The sequence below is a fragment of the Mastigoproctus giganteus genome, chromosome 1, assembly GCF_048544385.1.
Source record: "Mastigoproctus giganteus isolate SK-2022 chromosome 1, ASM4854438v1, whole genome shotgun sequence".
Lineage (NCBI taxonomy): Eukaryota > Metazoa > Arthropoda > Arachnida > Uropygi > Thelyphonidae > Mastigoproctus > Mastigoproctus giganteus.
The window spans coordinates 266,509,260-266,532,074 of NC_143575.1; the positions used below are offsets into that span (position 1 = coordinate 266,509,260).

General features: G+C 36.9%; 1 protein-coding gene across 1 annotated transcript in view; it reads left to right on the forward strand.

The window, feature by feature from the left end:
• glu (structural maintenance of chromosomes 4-like protein gluon) overlaps window positions 1–22,815 on the forward strand; it is a 256,802-nt gene that overhangs the window by 111,035 nt on the left and 122,952 nt on the right. The window contains exons 13-14 of the mRNA XM_090377488.1: window positions 3,570–3,678; window positions 14,872–15,003. Of these exons, the coding sequence (XP_090233614.1) occupies window positions 3,570–3,678; window positions 14,872–15,003 (241 nt within the window). The remainder of the gene's footprint in view (window positions 1–3,569; window positions 3,679–14,871; window positions 15,004–22,815) is intronic.

Genomic DNA, 22,815 nt, shown 5'->3' on the forward strand with positions numbered 1-22,815 from the left:
TATCCCTGCTAGAAAAATTCCTATATATCATTGACAATACACCATGAGCTACTCTTGCAGCCCGTCTGCACTGCTCAGAGAACTTCATATCTGCCTGCACAACCACCCCCAGGTCCCTTTCATTCTCTACCACTGTCAGTGTAGTACCACAGAGTTGATACGTTGCTCTGGGGTTGCTGTTTCCCATGTGTAGTACTTTACATTTGTCAATGTTAAACTTCATTTGCCACCTCAGCCCATCTGCTCAACCTTTCCAGATCCTGTTGCAGCAGCATAGTGTCACTAGTGTCCTTGACAACCCTGCCTACCTTTGTATCGTCTGCAAACTTCGACATTAAGCTTGATATACCCTCATCAATATCATTTATGAATACAGAAAACAGTAATGGTATCCAATCAAATTGGTCAGTCACCAACAACTACTAGTTCCTTTGGGACCAGCGCATTCTGCCTTGGGGGTTGCCGCTGTGTTGCGCGACGACCAAGTGCAAAAGCCTTGCTATTGACTGGAATTTGGGGACCAGCCCCCAAATTCCAGTCAATATCTGGGAAATTAAAATCTCCCATTATAAGACTCTCTGATTTACTGGCCCACTATTTCCCTGTACAGTATCTTATTACACTCATCAGAGTCATTAGGCCTATAGCACACTCCTACTCTCAATTTTGATCTCCCAATGCTTATGTCACACCAAACTGACTCAACACTGCACTGTCCAGCGATGTCCACTGGCTTCACTTCCTTGGATTTTATGTATTTCTTAACTAATAGCATAACCCCTCCTCCCTTCCTATCCAGTCTATCCTTTCTGTAGACGTTGTACTCCCCAAATTCCAGTTCTGCATTCCTTATATCTGTGTGACACCACGTCTCTGATATCCCAACAATATCTGCCTTTGATGTTTTGAGCAATACCTCAAATTCATCAAATTTATTTACTAAACTCCTAGCATTGGTGTACACGCAAGTATACATGCACCTATTTCTATTCTTAGCTACCCTAACACAACCCATGTGTTTACTTGTACCGCAATGACTCCCGGCAGTCTCTGAAATATCCTGCATCTTGTTTTTCAGGCTTCTGCTCATTCCAATAGAAGCAGTGCAAGAATCTCTTTCACCTCTGCCAGTGGCTACTGTTAATCTATTCGTCTTTGTCTCCCCCCCAAGCTAGCAGTTTTCCGACCCACCTAACACTGCCTCGATAGCATCAGCAAATATTCTTGCACCCTTTCTATTTAAGTGTATCCCATCCCTGTAGAAGCAATCTCTCCTGTTAACAAGTACAGTCCAGGCTGAAAAAAATTCTACCCCTTGAGCCTTGCACAATCTTTCCAGGGCCGAATTGATCGACAAGGCTCTCATCATATACTCCCTCCTATCGTGTCTGGGCAGAATTGCAGACACTTTCAAATTCAACCCTATTTCATGGCTTTTTTTCAACAGTGACCTGTACTTGTTAAGCAATTCTGCCGGTCTCCTACTCTTGATATCATTAGTGCCAACGTGTACAACTATATCACCTTTTGTGCCCTTAAAAGATGATATCTGCTCTACAACGTCATCAACCTTAGCCCCTGGCAGACATACCCTGGTCCTGTTCCACCTATCATTTTTACAAACATGTTCCCCGTTTCCCTGACAATAGAGTCACCAACAACTACTGGTTCCTTTTTGGACCAGCGCATTCTGCCTTGGGGGTTGCCGCTGTATTGCGCGACGACCAAGTGCAAGCTCTGGCGTTCATGTGGGCAGCTGAGAGCTTGATGGGGCCCCTCAATTTAGTTCCTTCGAGGGCATCCACCCTGTCCTTCAAGCTCTCATATAGGCCCATAAGAACGCTGAGTTGTTGCCTGATTTCGATACACTCCTTGCATCGCGCACACACAAAGACATCCCCCATGGCAATATCATATACCGTACCTGAATGCTCCACAAACATCATGCAAGCTGTGCATTTTAGAAGGCTGTGATTCAGAAGGCAATTCAGAGTTAAATGGAGAAGACTAGTTTCCTTATTGACCTGGAAAGAAGCTGGAATAACAGTGGATAAATAAGTAACTTATTACAAGTAACTTATTAAAAACTTATTACAAGAGCTTCTATATTCACTGTTCCAATAGAATGAGTCTGTTATAATACTTGTGAAATAAGAAATGCAAAAATACAATTTTTCTCATTTCACAAAACAGCATTTTTAATTTACTAATTTATTTTAAAAAATGATGTTTTTGCACTTGTATGAATCTGTTTAAACCAAATAATTTGATTGTTAAAAACACATTAAGCTTTCTTTTCTTTTCTTTGTTTTTTTTAAACATTGATCCTCATGTATGGTTTAAGAAAAATTGTAATCTCAAAACAAAAATGTGTAGGATCTCTTTACTGGCCCTGCTATTTGATCCTGCATTTTATAGAACTTTTTCTTCATTTGTTTTAACTGTTTCTAAATTATAAAAATTAATACAGATTTCCTCTTTGTCTTCTACTTGCTCTTGGGTAAACTGTACGTTAAAAATGAATTAGTGCTTACCAGGGTGCATTGCGAATCGAGCAGAACATTTTAGTCAGCTAATCACATATTATATTTTCTAACTGACTAAATTTTATAAAACCAAAATAGCTGGTTTATGTTTAAGTTTAAAAAATCCACAAAAAAAAAAAAAAAAAAAAAAATGGAATTCTTACTTTTAACTCTAAACATGAATGAATTGGTAACTTAAGAACATTTCAAGGATCATGAATTATCTTTGTCAGTATAATATTCAAATAATTATAAACTAGGCAGCTTGGCTCCCTGCTCGCCAACCACTGTGCTCGCTTTTCTACATAAAAGATACACCTGTCAAAATGCACCGATTGATGTCTAATCAGGAAATAACCTATGTAATTATTTACCTGTGCATTTGTAGTGATGTAATTGCCCCGCCCACTTGTATTACATGACCCTCTTCGCCCATTGGCTACCCCATTGTGTAGCATTCTCAAGGTGGAATAAATATCACTATGTGATTATTTACCTGCATTTGCATAGGTCGCTTAGGAAAAGGCCTTTTGCTTCGGATTCCATAATGCATGAGAAATATTGTTGCATCCGAAAGAGTGGGACTAAAATATTTACAAACTATAAATATACAAACTATGTTGGGTCCCTTCAACAGCTGACATTACAATGGAACATCAAATGATGTCGACCGTGGTCATGTACTAGACAGTGAAGCACATGCACGAGGTTGGTGAAAGTTATGGGGCATTTCTCTTTCAATGGAAGACAACAATGTAATTATTTACCTGTGCATTTGTAGTGATGCATTTGCCCTGCCCTCTTCTCTCATTGGCTCGAATAAATATCACTAGGAGGAAAACTTTTTTAATGTATAGAGAGAGATATTACAAAACAGCCTAATGCAAGTGTTAAATAAACTTAGTGGAAAACTTAACTTTTTATTTTTAAAGTACATAATTTTGTTATTTTCAGTGTAGAACTGGAGTTATTTTCATTTCTATAGATACTGTTCCTGTGTTAAAATAAGCATTTAAAGTTCATATTGTTAACTTTTTATTTTAGATTGTTTCTAGATTTGGAAAAGAGACTTCCAGAAGCAGAAAAAAGCTTCGACCAAATCAGAAGCGAATTGGAACAAGTAGTTGCGGAAGAAACAAGGATATCCCAAGAGGTAAGTTCTAAAAGAATTTTTATAAAATTGCAAGAGGGACTTTTTTTTTTTTAATGAGCTTATATTACAGAATGCTGTTAAGTAGCATATTACCATTCAGGGGGAATTATTGGTGGTGACAGTAACAGTCCACTTTGGCATTAATTCTGTGAGGTGTACAATCAACCTCGAATAAATCCATTCTCCTATTCAACTTCCTAATATAGTTTTTTTTTTTTTTTTTTTTTGTATTTTACAAGAAAAAATTAAAAAAACAAGCATAAAACTAAGGCATTGCTGTTAAATTCTGAATACCCAAGTGTAAATTTGAATTTTTTCATTGTTCATTTCTATAAACAAATTTTCTACATACATTTGTAGAATTTTTAAAAAAGTCTTAATTTAACACAAACCATTAGTTTTGCATTTTTAGGGACATTTGCACACACACACATAGATACATATATATGTATATGCACACAGGGTGTCTCAAAAATACACGGCATAACTTCAGAAATGAGTTCCTCGTATGTAGACAATAAAAATATTTTATATCAACATAGTTCCGGAAATGCTTGTTTTCCAAGTTTTGAAGGTCTGTCTATGACACAAGTGTTCACATCACCTTATAGTAATTGTTCAAAATGTTCACCTTCTGCCTGAATACAGGCCTCACATCGACATCTCATGGACTCGCGAAGACGATGCCAAATTCCTGGCATGTTTCGTATTGTCTCACAGCCTGCCACAATTCGATTGCAGAGAGTTTCCACATCAGCTATCAGAGTCAAAAACACCAATGACTTTCAGTGGCTCCACAAGAAGAAATCTAGTGGGTTTAAATCAAGTGAGCGTGGAGGCCAGGCAGTTGGTCCACCTCTACCTATCCACCGACCAGGAAACCTTCAATTCAGGTAATTGCAGGCTGGGTGGCTGAAATGTGTGGCTGAGCCATCGTGCGTGAAGTGTGCTTGTTGACGAATGATCAGTGGTCTGAGAAATCAGGCATGTTGTTTTCCAGAAAGTTTCTGTATACCTGTGAGTTTGTTTGGAAGTACATGGGGCCCAAATAACTTATCACCAAAAACACCCGCCCAGATGTTGAGGCTGAACCGCTGTTGGTGATGTGATGGAAGAATTGCATGTGGGTTTTCCTCAGCCCATACATGCTGATTGTGAAAATTTTGGATTCCATCTCATGTGAACTGTGCTTCATCTGTGAATATCACTAAGGCAGGAAAGTGAGGAGTTCTACCACACTACTGCAAAAACCACTGGCAGAACATTACTTTAGCAGGGTAATCTGCTGGTGATATGGCCTGTACCCATTGCAGATGGTAAGGATACAGTTGGTGTTCTCACTACACTCTCCAAATAGGCGAACATTGAACAGCCAGTTGCATTCCTATTCTGCGTGTGCTGATTCCAGGATTGGCATGCACAACATCCAAAATCTCCTCCTCTACTTCAGGAGTAGTAGATCTTGGTCATCCTCTGTCGGCAGCACGAGGTGTAAAGGTCCCATGTTCACAAAGGTGGCGATGGATACCTTCAAATGTTTTCCTGTCTGGACATCTTCATTCTGGGAACCTTTCGTGGTATAAACGACGAGCCTCCAGAGCATTGCCGTCTGCCAAACCGTACGTAAAGTGCATATCCGCTTGCTCCTGATTTGAGTACATGGTCGGAATGGAAAACCACCAGATTCTGTCAGTACCTTGTGATGAGTCTGCAGTAGCACAGTGGTATCGTCACCGTCCTCCCCACACCGGGTGGAAAAGGCCCAGGTTCGAATCCCGTCGATGACGCGAGGAACTTTAATGGACTTTTTTCACTCTGTGGCTGAGTTAGTCGGTCTCAGGCATAGATAGCAAGCTACCCTTGTCTATCTCAGGCATAGATAGCAAGGGGGTTTTTGTCCAGCAAACAGGGTGCCTCCATAGCCAGGTGGGCAGGAGCAGCAGTGCGTAGCACACGCTTCTTGATTAGACCAGGGTTCAAGCCTGTGACCACCAAATACGGAGGATGCAGAAAGGTCAGGGAATGACCACCGCATATCCTGGAGCAATGTGGCCTTAGTTGCTAATGCTCCTAAAAACCAAATAACAAAACAAACATCCAGCAACCAGACAAATCGACCATATAACACATGCAATTAACAGACATAAGACACAGCACGGCAGATGAATTTAATTATTCGGGTGGCCTAAATATAATAGTTTGGTTTTTTTTTTTAGTACCTTGTGATGAAGGAAATCACCTGCGGGAGATAAGACATTCTGGTTAATAACTCGGGAACCAAGCATTTTTGGAACTATGTTGATATAAAATATTTTTATTGTCTACATATGAGGAACTCATTCCTGAAGTTATGCCATGTAATTTTGAGACCTTACATAACAAAACATGTATTGTTATGTAAGATTCATAAAATTGATGTCACTTGTGAAGTGATACAGAGAGAGAGAGAGAGAGAGAGAGAGAAGAAACTTTAAGCATATTGGCGAAAAGTAAGAAATATTACACAGTTGTAATTAAACTGACTAAGTTTAGAGTTTCATATAGAAGAGCTATAGAGCTTTACTTAAGTGTTCTGTAGTGTTTATAACCTTAGTAATTAATTGATGAGGTGATAACTATATTTACTTTTCATATCTGTTAATCACAGAAAAGGAACAAAAATTAAGTTAATTTTTTTTTTCTCTTAAATAAATCAAATTAAATTATTTCTTACATTGAATACGCCTGAAATGTAATGCTCTTATGTGAAATAACTTGTGTTGATTGATTTCTTTACAAATTAACAAATTCACCATCAGATGTGCTAGTCTGTTTTGCATAAAATATCTGGTATGTGCATAACAAAATGTTAGATATATTGTAATGTCAAATTGTAAAATATGATGTAGTATTTAAGAAGATATATAGCCAAGATTTGCCACTGGGAAGATATAATTATTTGGTTACAGGAAATGTGATTTCAGCAGACATTTTCAGATAAATGCAAGAACAATGTGCTGTGCATTAAAAGAAATTTGATAATTGAGAGCTATTAAGTGCTCAATAATTCCTATATTCTATTATATTATAAATCAACAGGGATTACCTTTATTTAGATATAGGAAGCTTCTTTTCCAACTCTCCTAGTCCAACTCGCTAATAATTCTTGAGGATGGCGACATCTATTTTGTAAAGCAGGTGGGACATCTTCCCCACTGTCAGAACCGTAGTGTTCAGACTGTGCGGTCTCAACAATGAGCACACATTGTTGAGATAGACATAGGAGTAAATTATTATGTGGTCTGGCATGAAATTCTCTGAGCAGGGCAGACTGGCTGCTAGGACAGCTCATGGGGGTTCTCTCAATGATATACAAGAACTTGGTCAAAGAGATGATTATTCTGCATTCAGTTTGACTTCAGAGATTATCAAGATACACTATGTTATCTTGGTTTTGAAAAATGTAAGATACTAAGACAAAATTAAAGTGATTTTTAATTTGTTCATGAATGAGTTTGCTGCACAGTTATTTTTGAAGAATTTTAAATTTTTGAAAAAATAAAAAAACTTTGTATACAAATAAAATTTTAATGTTCTTATTCTGACTTAATTATCCAGCACTTAAAAAATTACCAACAAAATTGAAATTAAAAAAAGGGGGGGGGGGGAGAATCATAATAAAACCCATTGTAATTTTTTTTTTTTTTGATGAAATATTATTCTCTACAAGAATTTATGAATCACTTGAGGTGATTTTATCAACTTTTGGATCTGAATACAAGAAAAAAAAGTTTCAATTTAAGCATTTGCAAGCTAAAATCAAGAAGTGGTGATCAATCAAGAGGTCTTCTCCTCTGATTTTCAGATATTTTTGTTCTGCCCTCAATAAACTGCATTTCCAACTTTGAAGCAATTTTCAAAACAGATGTATATACTGTCAAGGATGCACATGAAAAACAGATCTATGGATGTACTCATGAAGAAATTAAAATTCAAAAGGTTGGGAATAAAAATATACCAATAGTTTTCAGTCAGCACAAAATCATGTATACAGTGCAATCAGAAGTACAGTCACCATACATTTTGAAATTCTCGTTTGGCTTAAACTTAAAGGCATAATCTTCTTATATTCGTGAAGAACCACTGATTTAGGAAAAGCATTATGAATTACACCTCATAGCAAACAGAAGGTTTTTTTTTTTTTAATATATTATATTCACATGGATATTTAATATATATATATATATATATATATATATATATATATATATATATATATTAAATATCCATATTATATTAATGGAAATATGTTAAATATCCATCACATGGATATTTAATATATATATATATATATTAAATATCCATGTGAAATCCAAACCCAACCGAAAACTTAATCTATATATTTTTTTTTCTATTTTACTGTCAGGAAATATTTCTGAAAACAGTGAGCCTACATGATCACCACTGTTCAGAGGAAAAAAAATGTGCCAACTGAGTATTTGACAAGTATTTGTACATCTATTTTCATATTTCTTTTAATATTATAAATCAACAGGATTACCTTTATTTTAGATATAGGAAGCTTCTTTTCCAACTCTCCTAGTCCAACTCGCTAATAATTCTTGAGGATGGCGACATCTATTTTGTAAAGCAGGTGGGACATCTTCCCCACTGTCAGAACCGTAGTGTTCAGACTGTGCGGTCTCAACAATGAGTGCTCATTGTTGAGACCGCACAGGCTAAGAGAGACTCACAAGGCTGTGGCCTTGTGAGTCTCTCTTAGCCATTCACTGAAATTTCAGAGGAGAAATAGCAATAGCCATCAAACTTGTGTTCAAGCTTTCGGTCATATGCATTTTGTCATCATGGTCTGATCCAGATGAAGTTGATGTTCCTGCTGCTGCTTTTTGGCTGTTAGACTCTTTTCAGCATGATAAGCACAGCTTCTGGCTTGGTTTTGTCTACCTTTGTTAGGTCTTTCAGGTGATCTGCCATTAACAGATCAATTGGTTGTAAACTTTTTTTCACCATATGATTTTTCTTCTGGAACGGATTGCAACAGGAACACTGCAAAAATTCAAATTTTTTCAAAAGCAAAGCTTTATGATGTAGACAAATTGTGTCTTCGTCACCCAGTTTTAATCCACAACTTCGACCTATCAGCTGCTGTTTTTCAAATTCAAATTCTTTAAATTTTAACCCAGTTTTGCATGTATAGGATAGCACATGACATTTAGAATTATCCATATGACTGGTGCATGAGTCCAGCTTATCTCCAACAAGATCTTCTGATTCCATGGTTTTCATGCTGACTTATAAGTGGACGTTTCTGCAAGCAATGAAAACTTAATTAACTTTATTACAGTCAAACAATAAAAAATAGAGGAACAAAATAACAAACTGTTCATCATGAAAATAAAACACATTAATAACAGCACGGTTCAAATATCAGCTATTTATACTTTTTTTTGTATGATTCTAGAATATTCCAGAGTTCTAGAATGTTCAGAAGTTTTTTTTTCTAGAATATTCCAAAATTGTAGAATATTCTACAATATATTCTATTTCTAGATCATTCTAAACAGGATTAATGAAGTGTTCTGCTACAAAAAAGATTTCACAAAATAACAATACAGCACATAAAATTACTTGATGTTTAGGCTTAATTTTAAGGCCTTATGTGCAAAGACACAAAACAGATAAACCATGATACTTATAGCTGAAACTGTGCTCTTTTCAGTGGTGGAAAAAATGAGAGAATTGAAGGTGTCCCAAATTAAGATATTTGCCCCTTAAGATAGGTCAAATTTGACTTTCAAATTTTGAGTCAATCTTTGAAGGAAAATATCTCAGCCAGAAAACAAGTATAAGAGATGATATTTAGTTAGACTGAATGCATGCAGTTGGTAAGTGGACTGTTTAAAGAAGACGGTACCAAAGGTTATGACATAACTTATTTCAAAGTTATGACTTTCAAAAGTCTTGCTTAAATTTGTCGTGACAAATTTTTGGTGCCAGTCTTAGACTGCATTGTAAAAAATGTGAAGCTGACTGGGCTAGCCAGGTGGGTAAAGTGCCTGCCTGGCAACCCAAAGGTCGCGGGTTCGAATCCCACCTCGGGCTTGGATCAGAGTAAGATGCAAAAACTTTGGGTGGTGCATTATGGCCACAGAAGCCGATGCGCCAACAACTAATAAAAAAAAAAAAAAAAAAAAGGTTTTTGAGCCTGGACACCAAAAGTTTTGCATTCTCTGCCAAAAGTTAACTAAGTATACCAAGTTTCAGAGCACTACCTCTCACTGTTGTGCAACAGTAACGATTAAAACTTTGAAAATTTTTTGTGATTTATTCTGCATAACACAAGTGACCTCCACAAAAAAGGTGCTGGTGCCTCAAGCATACTATATTTTGAACTGAAATTTTGCACAGCTTCATTTGAAACCTGTTTAAACATCCACACCAAGTTTCAACATAATTGAAGATGGTCGAGCAAGGACCCCTAGGCCACTTGACATGGAATGACACTTTTCCTACATATTTGCATTGATTATTTCTTCAAAAACTTTGGTGTTGTCAATGAAACATTTCATAATATATCAAGAATATGGAAAAATTATTCAGGATAGATAAAATGAAACAGTATAGCTGACTACTGTTGGTGTTTAAAAACAGAATTTCTTTATTCTGTACAAAAAAAAAAGTGTCAGGTGCAAATTCTTGCTCACACATTTGGGGTGGTGCTTCCCAAAACTTCTCAAGCTTCTCCATCCTTTGTGTCATAGACATTCAGTTTCTGTTGTATGCCTTTTCTATAGGTACTTCCATGAGTGCTGTTCAGAAGAACAGCACTCATGGAAGTACCTATAGAAAAGGCATGAGTGCTGTTCTTCTGAACCGGCATATAAGATTCTCCCACTGTCTTCCAAACAAGTCCAAACCTGCACCACAACTGGCCAGCATCTTTCATTGTCCAGCACAAAACCCATAGGGCCAACTTTTTCTCTTGTCCATTTTTTACTCTTACCCCTGTTTACTGGAACAGCTTTGTTTCATGTACTTCCTGAAATTTACATCTACAGACATTAAAATCTATGTGAACAAGTATCATCTGTGTACAGAAACTCCCCAACTTATATAATACACTCGACTTACACAAATTCGACTTTACGTATGTTTTTGCCAGCTGGGTCAAACTGAAAAGGCGCCTCCGTAGCCAGGTGGGCAGGAGCAGCAGTGCGTAGCACACGCTTCTTGATTAGACCGGGGTTCGAGCCTGTGACCACCAAATACGGAGGATGCAGAAAGGTCAGGGAATGACCACCGCATATCCCCGGAGCAATATGGCCTTAGTTGCTAATGCTCCTTAAAAACCAAATAACAACAGCAGCAAACTGAAAAAAAAAATATGGAAACGCATTTTGCATCTGTAGGGATAAATGGAGGTATTGTGAAAATATAATGTGAACCCAATAACTTTTTTTTTTTTTTTTTGTAATTCATTCCAAGTCCTTGGAAATTGAAAATTTCACTATATTACTAAGCTATTTATCTTTCTGAAAGGTCATATTTATAATGGAAATTGCACTACAATGTCATCATTATCATATATTTCCCGTTATAAGAATCAGTTTTGAATGCCTTTGTGATATATTTCTAAAGCACGTTTCTGGAGGTCACAACCAAAAAAACAATAAAAACAGTTTGCACTTCCCAGTTTGTTGGGCTTTTCTGTTAGCACAATCTATTATAAACGGGTAGTAAACTCTATCTTATTGCATTTGCGATAATCCCGATAACTGAAATTCTATGGGTTTTTACGTTATTGTATTATGGTGAAATATGTTCCCCTTCATTGAAATCTTCAATCATATAAAAAACATAAATAGATTTTCAGAATCTTCTCTTCATTTCTATTTACGTATTACAATGATGAGGGGACCAACGGAAAGTGCAAGTGCTGGCATTGCCAGGAAATGAAACAAAATTAATTTAGAAATGAAGATGAAAATGATTAAGAAGTACAAAGCAGGACAAAGTTTGTCATCTGTTGCATGGGAATTAGATCTCGCTGCTTCAACAATGAATACTGTTTTAAAGTACAGTGCACATATAAAAGAACATGTCAAAGGATCAATTCACTTAAGATCAACAGTGTTCAGGTGCTATATCGAAGGTGGAACACCTATTAATAATATGGATGGAAAATCAGATTCAGAAGCAAGTGCCCCTGAGTCCAATGGCCATTCAAGCAAAAGCAAGAAGTATTTATGAATATATTAATGATAAGTATGGCAAACCCCAAGCCAAGTTCATGGCAAGCAATGGGTGGTTTAATAGTTTCAAGCATCATGCTGGTTTCCAAAACATTAAAGTATGCAGTGAAGTCTCCAGTGCCAATTCTGCAGCTGCAGAGAAATTTTGTGATGTGTTGGGAAAAATTATTGATGAAGGAGACTATTCAATGCAGCAAATTTTTAACGTCGACGAGACTGCTCTGTATTGAAAAAAAATGCCGGATCGAACATACATTGCCGAAGAGGAAAAGACAGTGCCGGGTTTCAGGGCTTCAAAAGATAGGGCCACACTCTTGCTTGAGGCTAATTCAGCAGGAGATTAAAGATTAATTCCACTGCTTGTGTACCATTCTGGAAATCCTCGTGCATTTAAGGGCATCAGTAAAGCCACTTTACCCATGCTTTTCCAATTGAACCAGAGAGCATGGATAACAATTTCTCTCTTTGAGGATTGGTTTAAATTCTGCTTCATTTTCAAGGTTGAAAAAAATATTGTAAAGACAATGATGTTCCTTTCAAGATTTTGCTTCTATTAGATAATGCTCCTGGGCGTCCTATGCATTTGGATGATTTCGATTCAAATGTGATGAGAGTCATATTTCTACCGCAAAACACGACTTCACTCATCCAACCTATGGAACAGGGTGTTATTTTGAATTTAAGAGCATACTATTTACGCACAACATTTACTTAGGCATTGTTTGCAGTAGACGGTGAGAAAAATTTTACCTTAAGAGACTTTTGGAAATCTTACGATATTTACCAAGCCATTTTAAACATTAATAAGGCCTTGGCGGAAATTACTAAAAGTTGTTTAAATGGCGCATGGAAGAAAATATACCCATGGCATGTAAAAGGCTTTGAAGGGTTTGAAAAAGACGAATCATATGAAGAGGTTACAGATAAGATTGTAAAGGTTGCAGAGATACTTCAGTTGGAGATTGTTGCCAAAGACGTGGAGCAGTTAATAGAGGAAGAAGAGAAGGAATTATCTAACGAAGAACTTAATGACTTGCAGGCAGCGATAGTGAAAGAAGAAAATGCTGACGAAGCTCAAGATGAACCAAATGAGGAACCGAGGTGCCTCACCACCAGGGAGATGTCAGTGGCATTTAGTGAAATTGCATAGGCAATAGCAAGATTTGAGATGGTGGATCCTGACAGCGAACAATTCTTAAAAGTTAATAGAGGGATGAGTGATATGCTTGCTTGCAAAAAAAAAAATCTACGACAAAAAAAAAAAAAAAAAACCGTCCAGTCATCCATTAATGTTTTTTGTAAGGTTGAGCGGCCGACCCCTTTCAATTCTCCACAGCCCTCAACCTCTGCACCGACGTACTTATCAGCTGAAGACGTCGATTCTGGAAACAATGCTCGAGAGGTAAAACTTACTGATGTTATGCCTGTCTCTTCTCTTTTATTGCAATTTTATAATTTTGAAATTTTTTAAATTGCACGCTTTTGTAATTTTTCCTGAGCATGAGATAAAAAATTGAATAAATACAATAAATAATTCTATTCACGTGTTTGTCGAACATTTCTTTTTTGATTCAATCAATTCAGCGAGCACAGTTACGAGTGCTGCACAAGCATGGGGGAAATTCCGACTTACGTTGAGTTCCGTGGAACGCAACCCTTACGTTAATCGGGGGGGGGGGCTATACTAACTACTATTGTTCAAATATCTTTTGTATTTGAGGTTTTTGTAAAAAAAAGAAAAGAGGGCAAATTCACCTGTACAACAAAAGAAATGTTTGAAATCAGCATCACCAAATTCTCTGCTTCAACCTATTTACAGTAAAACTCCAGATATGTATGCCAGTGTTATTTATATTTTAAAACATATCAGTAATATCCTTTGGACTAATTAATATATCATCCATCATCCATGGGAACTACTCAAATGAAAATTTCTCATTCAGGAATCATGGATGATAATGTGTAGGTCAGTGCGTATCCAGCCCTTCTGCTATATCATCAACTGTCATACCCCAGTCAATGTCTGTAAAGACAGGAATTTTAATTTTTTTTTTTTTTGTTTCTTTTTCTGCCAGAACTGTGTATGCTTGTCTAAAGCAAGAGTTATCCTCCATAGTCTTTCTTCCTTCACAACATGTCCTTGTGGGTAGCACAGTGCATATAAACACCATCCTCCCCACATCAGATGGGAAAAGCCTGGATTCAAATCTTGTCAATGACATGATGAATTTTTATGGGATTTTTTACAGTGTGGCTGAGTTAGTTGGTCTCAGGTGAGGATTGCAAGTCCTGCCACCCCCCGCCCCCAGAAACTCTGGTTTACCCATACAGCAAACAAAAGAGGCAAATCAAATTAAGCCACTGAAGATGCAATACCATACAGCAACAATTTTCCCATTTGTACCTTTGTGAGTAATCATTTTGTGTAATCAAGATTTATTTATTTATACATTTGCCACCCTACATGTTTTACATATGCTATTGAATGGAGAGATGTCCCCCCCCCCCAGTGTAAGAAGCTGAATAACACTGTATTGCATTAACTTAACACACATACACTTGTCACTATGAATGCCATATTGCCTCTGCATATAGGACAGCCTGTGTGTACCTTACTATTAGTAGACCATTTCCTAAATTTACACTAGGCACCTCCATAGCCAGGTGGGAAGGAGCAGCAGTGCGTAGCACGTGCTTCTTGATTAGACCGGGATTCGAGCCCGTCACCACCAAATACGGAGGATGCGGAAAGGTCAGGGAATGACCACCGCATATCCCGGAGCAATATGGCCTTAGTTGCTAATGCTCCTAAAACAAAAAACAAATAACCTAAATTTACACTCAGATGCATAATTTAAATATGATTTAAATTATGCATCTGACGTTAAGTTGACTTACCAGTATAGTTATTATTATTTTATCATCTGTTTTTTTATATCAGCTAAAGGAAAGGAGACTAAAAGCAGAAGAAACTAAGAGTTCACTGCAAGCCAGTAAAAGCCGTGGAAAAGTTCTTGAAGCTCTTATGAATCAGAAACATTCAGGAAAGTTACCAGGCATCTTAGGTAGACTGGTTAGTAATAATCTGTCTTGTTATTTGTATTGATTTTCTGATTATTTGGAAAGTTGCTCTTGTGTTGAAATGTGTATTTTAATAATATAAAGTTTTTACTCCTGAATGAATAGTTTAAATTTGTTTAGCATTTTTTGTATTATTATTTATTATTTATTTTTTGAACAAATATTTGCCATTTTGTTATGAAAAATCTTATCAAAGAGGAAATAGAATACATTTTGATTTTCTCGAGAATTAAACATTTGACATTTACCAGTACTTTTACAGACATTTACAGATAAAAGCTGACAAGTAACATTTTTCATCAATACAGTAAAATCAGATTTTCACGGAACAGATTAGGTGCAGTTCACTCCATAAAAATTGATTTTTCAGAAAAACAAATTATCAGTTTACCGAGTTTATTAAGAATTTCTTTTTAAGAAATACTGCACAAATTAACGAGAAATAGTAGTTAATCCATTAAAATGAAACCAATGCTTTTGCTTATCTTTTTTTTTTTTTTTTTGGTTTTGCAGTAAATCACAGGCCAACCAGGCTAGCCGGGTGGGTAAAGTGCCTGCCTGGCAACCCAAAGGTTGTGGGTTTGAATCCCGCCTTGGGCTTGGATCAAAGTACTGCAAAAACCTTGGGAGGTGCATTATGGCCACAGAAGCTGATGCGCCAACTAAAAAAAAAAAAAAAAAAAAAAAAAAAGTAAATCACAGGCAGATTACTATACTATGTCTCCTAGGATTTGCAGGAACTGAGCAGAGTCCAAACCCAGTATCCACCCCATGCCTTTTGTTGTAACATGTTAGATGGGAGTTACTAGCTGAGGACTGGTTGGAAAGAGGCAGAATTACAGATGTCAATTCAGAAAAATAGTGCCCATGGAAATATCTGTAGAAAAGGGCATGGGACAGAAACTGAATGATTGTAATAAACTGGAAGTGTTTATATGAATTAATTAACATACCTATCCTACATTGGTTAGTTTAGTAGATTGAAAGAGGATTTTTGGTGTACCACCACCACTGTGGGAACAATGGTGGGGTGGATTTATGAGTTGTATAGCAGGACCTATTTAAGAAGAAAAGTAATGCCTAACACAAAAGAGAACCTGGTGGGTTGGTGGATGGTTGTGTGTGTTAATTATAAGCTAGATTGATCCTAGGAAAAATATGATTTTCTGTATAAATCTCAGTGTTGTTGAAGGTAAGAAATAGCAGAACCTTCTTTTGTGAGGAAAGAGAGATGTGTTTTAGAAAGGCTTAAGTTAATTAATTCTTTCCCCCAAAACCTTGAATTACTTGGAGATCAATATTTGGAGAATTGGTGATAGATATGTAAGCAGTTGTAGCTGTTTTTGCAGAGCAGAGTTGTTTTAGAAAGCGAAATGTACTGCACTGTCATCGGCAGAACTGAACAGAATTTCCAGCCAGTGCAAGATCATTAATATACAGGAGGAAAAGAGTTGGAGGTCCTAGCATTAGCTTGTGAAACACTAGTATTAGCTGAGAAATTAGAAGACAACCATCTGTAATTACTCTGTGAGCAATCACAGAAAAAAACAGTCTACCCAGTTGCAAAAAAACAGGTCATAAGATTAAAGCTTGTTTAAACCACCTTCCTGTCAAGCACACTTAAATGATAGAATTTCTGAGAATGGCTTGCTTGAGTTTCTCTGAACTTTTTTCTATAGAATTTATCCAAACATATGTATCCAAACATAGCCAATAAATTACCTGTAGATCAACTCTGACAGAAGTCATATTGGTGATCAGTGTTCTCCCCAGAAAATTTTGCCAGCCAGGTGGCATTATGAAGTATGGTGGGGAAGTATAATACTTCACAATATTACAAAATTTTCTGTTATTTATAAATATGGCTTAAGCGATCCAGAGCAAAATTTAATTGCATAATTTAGCGTTATATGCTCCTGTCACATTGACCTTGATCGCATAGTATGTTTGAATGAATACTGATGGAGATCAGTGAGCAGTACCATATGGTACCGCGAGAACCACTTAAATTAAAGTATAATAAGAAAAGAGGTATTGTAAAAATGTGTCACAAAACAGATTTTGAGAACAAGTGGAGAAATGGCACAAGGATTGCTCAGGATTCTTAAGAAAAATAAGTGAAAATATTTAATATATATCTCTTTCTAATGTCAAATAATGCCATACATGTACACATGTGAATATTAGTGTGGCCTGCAATGCCCTGAGTACTGATGGTGCATCTCATGAGTATTTCTGAGTTTATTTCCATTACAAGCATGGCTGCATTAGCATTCACCAGATATCCTATGGCTTAGACCGGTAGTCTTCAACCTTTTCACCTCCGAGGACCTCTTTTCTTCTCCATAAACCTCCATTTTTTTTAATGATTCTGACTACCATCAAACTTTTTATTAATAATTTCCTCATTTTTCATTTTTGCTAAAATACCAATTGAGAGAGAGAGAGAGAGAGAGAGAGAGAGAGAGAGAGAGAGAGAGAGAGAGATTAAAACCTGGTTCAGTTTTATAGACAGCATACTCTTTCATAAGCCTTTGATAAATTGTCAAGTAATAAAAATTAAAAGGAAATTCAAAATTATGCACGGATAATCAGATTTTAACGTAGTGAAAATAGCGTTAAACCCCACCTCACCCCTCCCCAGTTGTCTCTGGACCAGAGATAAGAACCACTGGCTCAGAATGCAGGTTTGTTTATACAAGGGTGTATTTGTTATTGGCTAGACACAGCTTAGAGTTTCACAAATGTCAGGCACATTTTGTCCTGTTATTTAAGGTGATGTCTGAGCAAATTTTTATGCTTGGTATGTAGTGGAATAAGTATACAGATATAAGGGGGACACCACAACTAATGAGACAATCAAATCTGTGCTGTTACATTCAGGTTATTAATCATCATCATCAGCCATTTTCAATCCATTGCAGGATGAAGGCCTCTCCAGCAATTTTCCAGTTCCTTCTGTTTTATGCAATGGACATCCATTTACTACCCACAAACTCGTGAATTTCATCTGTCCATCTCCGTCATTGTCTTCCAGGTTTTCTTCTAGCCCTTATTGGGTACCATTCTGTTATTTTCTTAGTCCATCTGTCATCATGTCTTTTGAGCTATGTGTCCTGCCCAAGACCATTTTATTTCTTTAGTTTTTATAAGAATGTCCTTTACTTCAGTTTGCTGCCTAATCTGTGTGTTTCTCTTCTTATCTAACAGTCTGATTCCTAATATAATTTGTTCCATTCTCCGCTGTGTAGTTTTAAGCTTCTCTTCCATTCTTTTGGTGAGTGTCCAAGTTTCACTTTCATAAGTGATGGTGGGGAGTATACATTGGTTCATTATTTTACGTTTCAGACAAATTGGGATATTGCTCCTCAGTATGCGACTATATTTCCTGAATGCTATCCATCCAAAAAAATTTATTCTTCTCTTGACTTCCAGCCATTTATCATTATTACAGCTAATGACTTGTCCCAGATAAGTATAATGATCCACCTTTTCAATTACTGCTCCTTCAATGATTATAGGCTGTTAATACATTGTATAAAGTCTGAATTGGACTTAACCATATTGAAACAAATCTTATTTCTACTAACAAAAAGGTAAAGCATAAAATAAGACTTTAGCATTTGTCGAGGCATATGATGTAAGAAAGCTGGCTTATGCAGCATCAGCCAAAAAAATAAAAATAATAACCTCTCCATTCATTCCAAATGCCTGTCCAGCTCAGCCTTAAATTTATTTAGGCTATCAACTTCCACAACAAGAGATGGAAGTCTATTCCACCAATCAACTACCCGCTAGCTAAAGGCAAACTTCCACACATCTATCCTACAACTGTCTTTCCTCAGTTTGAATCTATGCCCCCTCAGGTTCTTAATCTGAGCAAGAGGAAGAATCCCATTATCATTCAGCTTGCTCAACCCATTCAAGGCCTTATACACTTCAGTCAGATCACCTCGCATGTGCCTACTCTCCAAGCACAATTTGCAGAATTTAACCTTTCTTGGTAAGAGCACCCCTTTGTTCCCTCACCCTTCTTTGTAATCGTTCTAGCAACTCTACATCCTTCCTAAAATGAAGCCTCCAGACCTGTATATAGTATTCAAGGTGTGGCCTGATCATTGCCTTGTACACCGGGATAATCACCTTCCTATTAAAATAAATTAAAAATAAAAATACAATGTATGGAAACTTTTTAAGAATAAAAATAAAAATATACAGATAAATACTAAAAGTATATTTGTATATTTTTATTTTTATTCTTAACAAGTTTCCCTGTATTGTATTTTATTTTTATTTTCATTGTATTTTAATAGTCTTATTTTATGCTTTAACATTTTGTTGGTAGAGTTCATTTGTTTTATACTGAAACAGATCTTTGACAAGATCTGTTGCTGAATGCTTGTTCCCAATACAAGGCCTTTTTTGCTAATAGACATAACCATATATGTAGTCTATATGTAGTAACTAATAATAATAGTAGTAGTAGTAGTAGAGGTGCTGCTTTATTTTGATCATAATATGGCCACATTAAAGTCTGAACTGAAGATACGCCAAAATAAGCCATAAAAACACAGGTCAGTGATAGCACAATACTGATTAGAATTGCTGTTTGAGGATTTTTTGCTTCCTCTCCTGTGGAGCTATGATATCAAAATCAACAAATCCAAATCCATAAACATGTTGCAGCACCCGACATCATTCCACTAAAACCACAAGGAAAAAATCCACCCATGTCATAGCCTTCCTTCACCTCTTCTGGTAATAGGTTCCAGTTATGGAGATCTGATTTAAGAGCACCAAAATCAACAAATCCATAGAAACATGTTGCAGCACCCGACATCATTCCACTAAAACCATAAGGACAAAATCCACCCATGTCATAGCCTTCCTTCACCTCTTCTGGTGATAGGTTCCAGTTATGGAGATCTGATTTAAGAGCACCAGCAATAACAACAAACAATACTATTACGAGGTTCAGTCCAGTAAAGATATTATTGAATACCGTAGATTCTTTTACCCCCACTGCAAACATTACTGTAAGTAAGAGAATAATCCTAGAGCAAGAAAATCTGGATATGAGGACATATTTGGCATATTCATTGGCATAGCTTCTCTAAGGGCATTCTGTATACGTTCACTAACCAGAGCATCTACATAACAATTGTAACCTCTGGCAACTGAAGCTGTCCCAATCACATATTCCAAGATCAAATTCCAGCCAATAATAAAGGCCATTAGTTCACCCACAGTTACATAGCTCTATACATATGCAGAACCAGCTTTTGGCACTTTAGCTCCAAATTCTGCCTAACATAAACCTGAGAACACAGATGCCAAAGCCAAAGCTGCTATAAAAAATGAGAGTGAAACAGCTGGTCCTGCTTTGGTGCTTACAACTTGACCGGCTAATATGTATATTCCTAGACTTAATGTGCTACCAATTCCTAGAGCTCTGAGATCCAATGTAGTAAGGCACCGATCCAATTTTGTTTCTGCTTCTCCTTCAAGAGCTTTGAAGGAGCAAGAATGCTCTAAAAAGGTTTCTAAGTGGCTTCGGTAAGGGCAAGATTTAAAAAATATTACAGTTATACATGCATATGTAGGTTTATATGCATAACATGAAGAACAAGGGAGGGATGTAAAGTTTTAAAATTTTGTATAGCTTACATCTTATAAAGGATTTCCACATAATGATATGAGAAGAAATATTAAAGAATAACGTCGATAAAGGGTAGTAAAACAAGCGACTCAATTGAGCAAGCTTATCTGCAAAAAGATCTAAACCTCCCAAACACTTCCTAATTCATTTCACAAATATACGTGGTCTCAGTTCTAATCTCAGTGAAGTCCATTTCCACCTACAGTCTGCCAAAACCCATGTACTTTTTCTGACAGAATCTCAGTTATCGGTTGATTCAACTACTGCTCATTTCAAATGCCCAAATTATTCCATGTATGATTCTTTTGGCCTCAAAGGTGTTACTTGTGCATATGTCCGTTCCAATATTCCCTATCAGAGACTTGGTAATTTGGAATCTTCTCTGGCTTACAATCTCTCTACCTCATTGTGTCAAATTCATCTGTTGTCTCTACCGTTCTCCCAACTCCACTAATCACTTGGAGCTCTTTGACTTCCTCTCTTTGCAACTTGACTTTCTCCAGTCCAACTTTCCTAACAGTGAGGTAATTTTCCTTGGTGATTTTAATGTTCACAACTTCAGCTGACTTCTGTTTTCTAGTCACACAGACCCAGCTGGTCAAGATGCTGGGACTTTTGCAATTACTAATGACCTTGCACAGATTGTTCATTTACCTACCAGAATACTGGACAATCCTAACCATACAGCCAACATGCTTGATCTTTTTCTTACAAACAACCCTTCTAAGTACACGGTCATAGTGAGTCGTCCTTTAGGCACCTCATATCACAACTTGGTGATTGTCTCTTTTCCAATGAAGCCTTTAACTCATGGCTATTCCTAACCTCATGTTGTTTGGCATTACAAGAATGCAAAATGGGATGTCCTGCAAGATTTCTTTTCCTTGGTCGGAATACTGTTGCAAAACTTGTGATGTCAACGTTTGCTCAGATCGTGTCAATTAAATTATTCTTGTAGGAATGGAATCCTTTATTCCACACTCCACTTTAAAATCTCGTCTTTTATCTAAACCTTGGTTTTCCAATAAATGTGCTAAGGCTGTTCAAGAGAAGAATGTTGCATATCGTAATTGGCTTGTTTCTAATTCTTCAGTTTCATTTTCTGCCTACACCACAGCTCACAACAATTGTAAAGCAGTTATCAATCAGTCCAAACTAGATTTTGAACAGGCTAAGAGTATAAGACTTGCTTCTTTCCCTAATCGTACCGAGCATTCTGGTCTCTTGCCAAAGTTATTGGCCGCAACCTTTGCCCATCTCTGCTCCTACCTCTGCAAAACCTGATGGTTCTGTTGTCACTTCAGCCAAGGATAAAGCTGACCTGTTAGCATCCCATTTTTCTTCCAACTCCTGTATTAATAATCTTGGTAAAACACGACCCACCATTCCCAACATGCTCCATTCAATGCCTCCTGTGGTCTTCCGTCAAAAGGATGTCAGGAGGAATTTGACGAATCTTGAAGCTAAGGAAGCTCCAGGTCTTGTAGGTATTTCTCTACTTCTCAAAACCTGTGCTTCTGAACTTACTCCTCTTCTTTGCCGCTTTTTTCACTTTCTTATTCCTAAAAAGAGTGACAAATCCCTTCAATCCAATTATCATTGCATTGTAATTACTTCTACTCTTTCTAAAGCAATGGAGAAATCAATTAACCGCCAACTCTTAAACTACCTAGAAACATTCCGTCTGATCAATGATCACCAGTAAGGATTCTGTCAGTGTCGACCTTCTAGTGACATTCTGGTATGTTACCCATTTATGGCCAAATTCAGTGGAAATGTTTGGTGTAACACAAGCAGTTGCTCTTGACATCCCATAGGTTTTCGATTGTTTGGCAAGGTCTTCTAAACAAACTTCCATCTTATGGTTTGCCAACTGTTTTTTGTAATTGGTTATCCAAATTTCTCTCTGACCGCTCTCTGTCTTCTAACTTCACTATTGCTGGTGTCCCCCCCCAAGGTTCAGTTCTTTCCCCCACTCTTTTCCACTTGTATATTAATGACCTTCTTCCATTGACTGGAAATCCTATCCACAGTTTTGTTAATTAAAGCACATTGCATTCTACTTTCCAGTTTGAGAAACCTTGCCCTGCTCAATCAGCTTCAACCTCTCAAAAATCTGCTACCAATTCCTTAAATATCAATCTC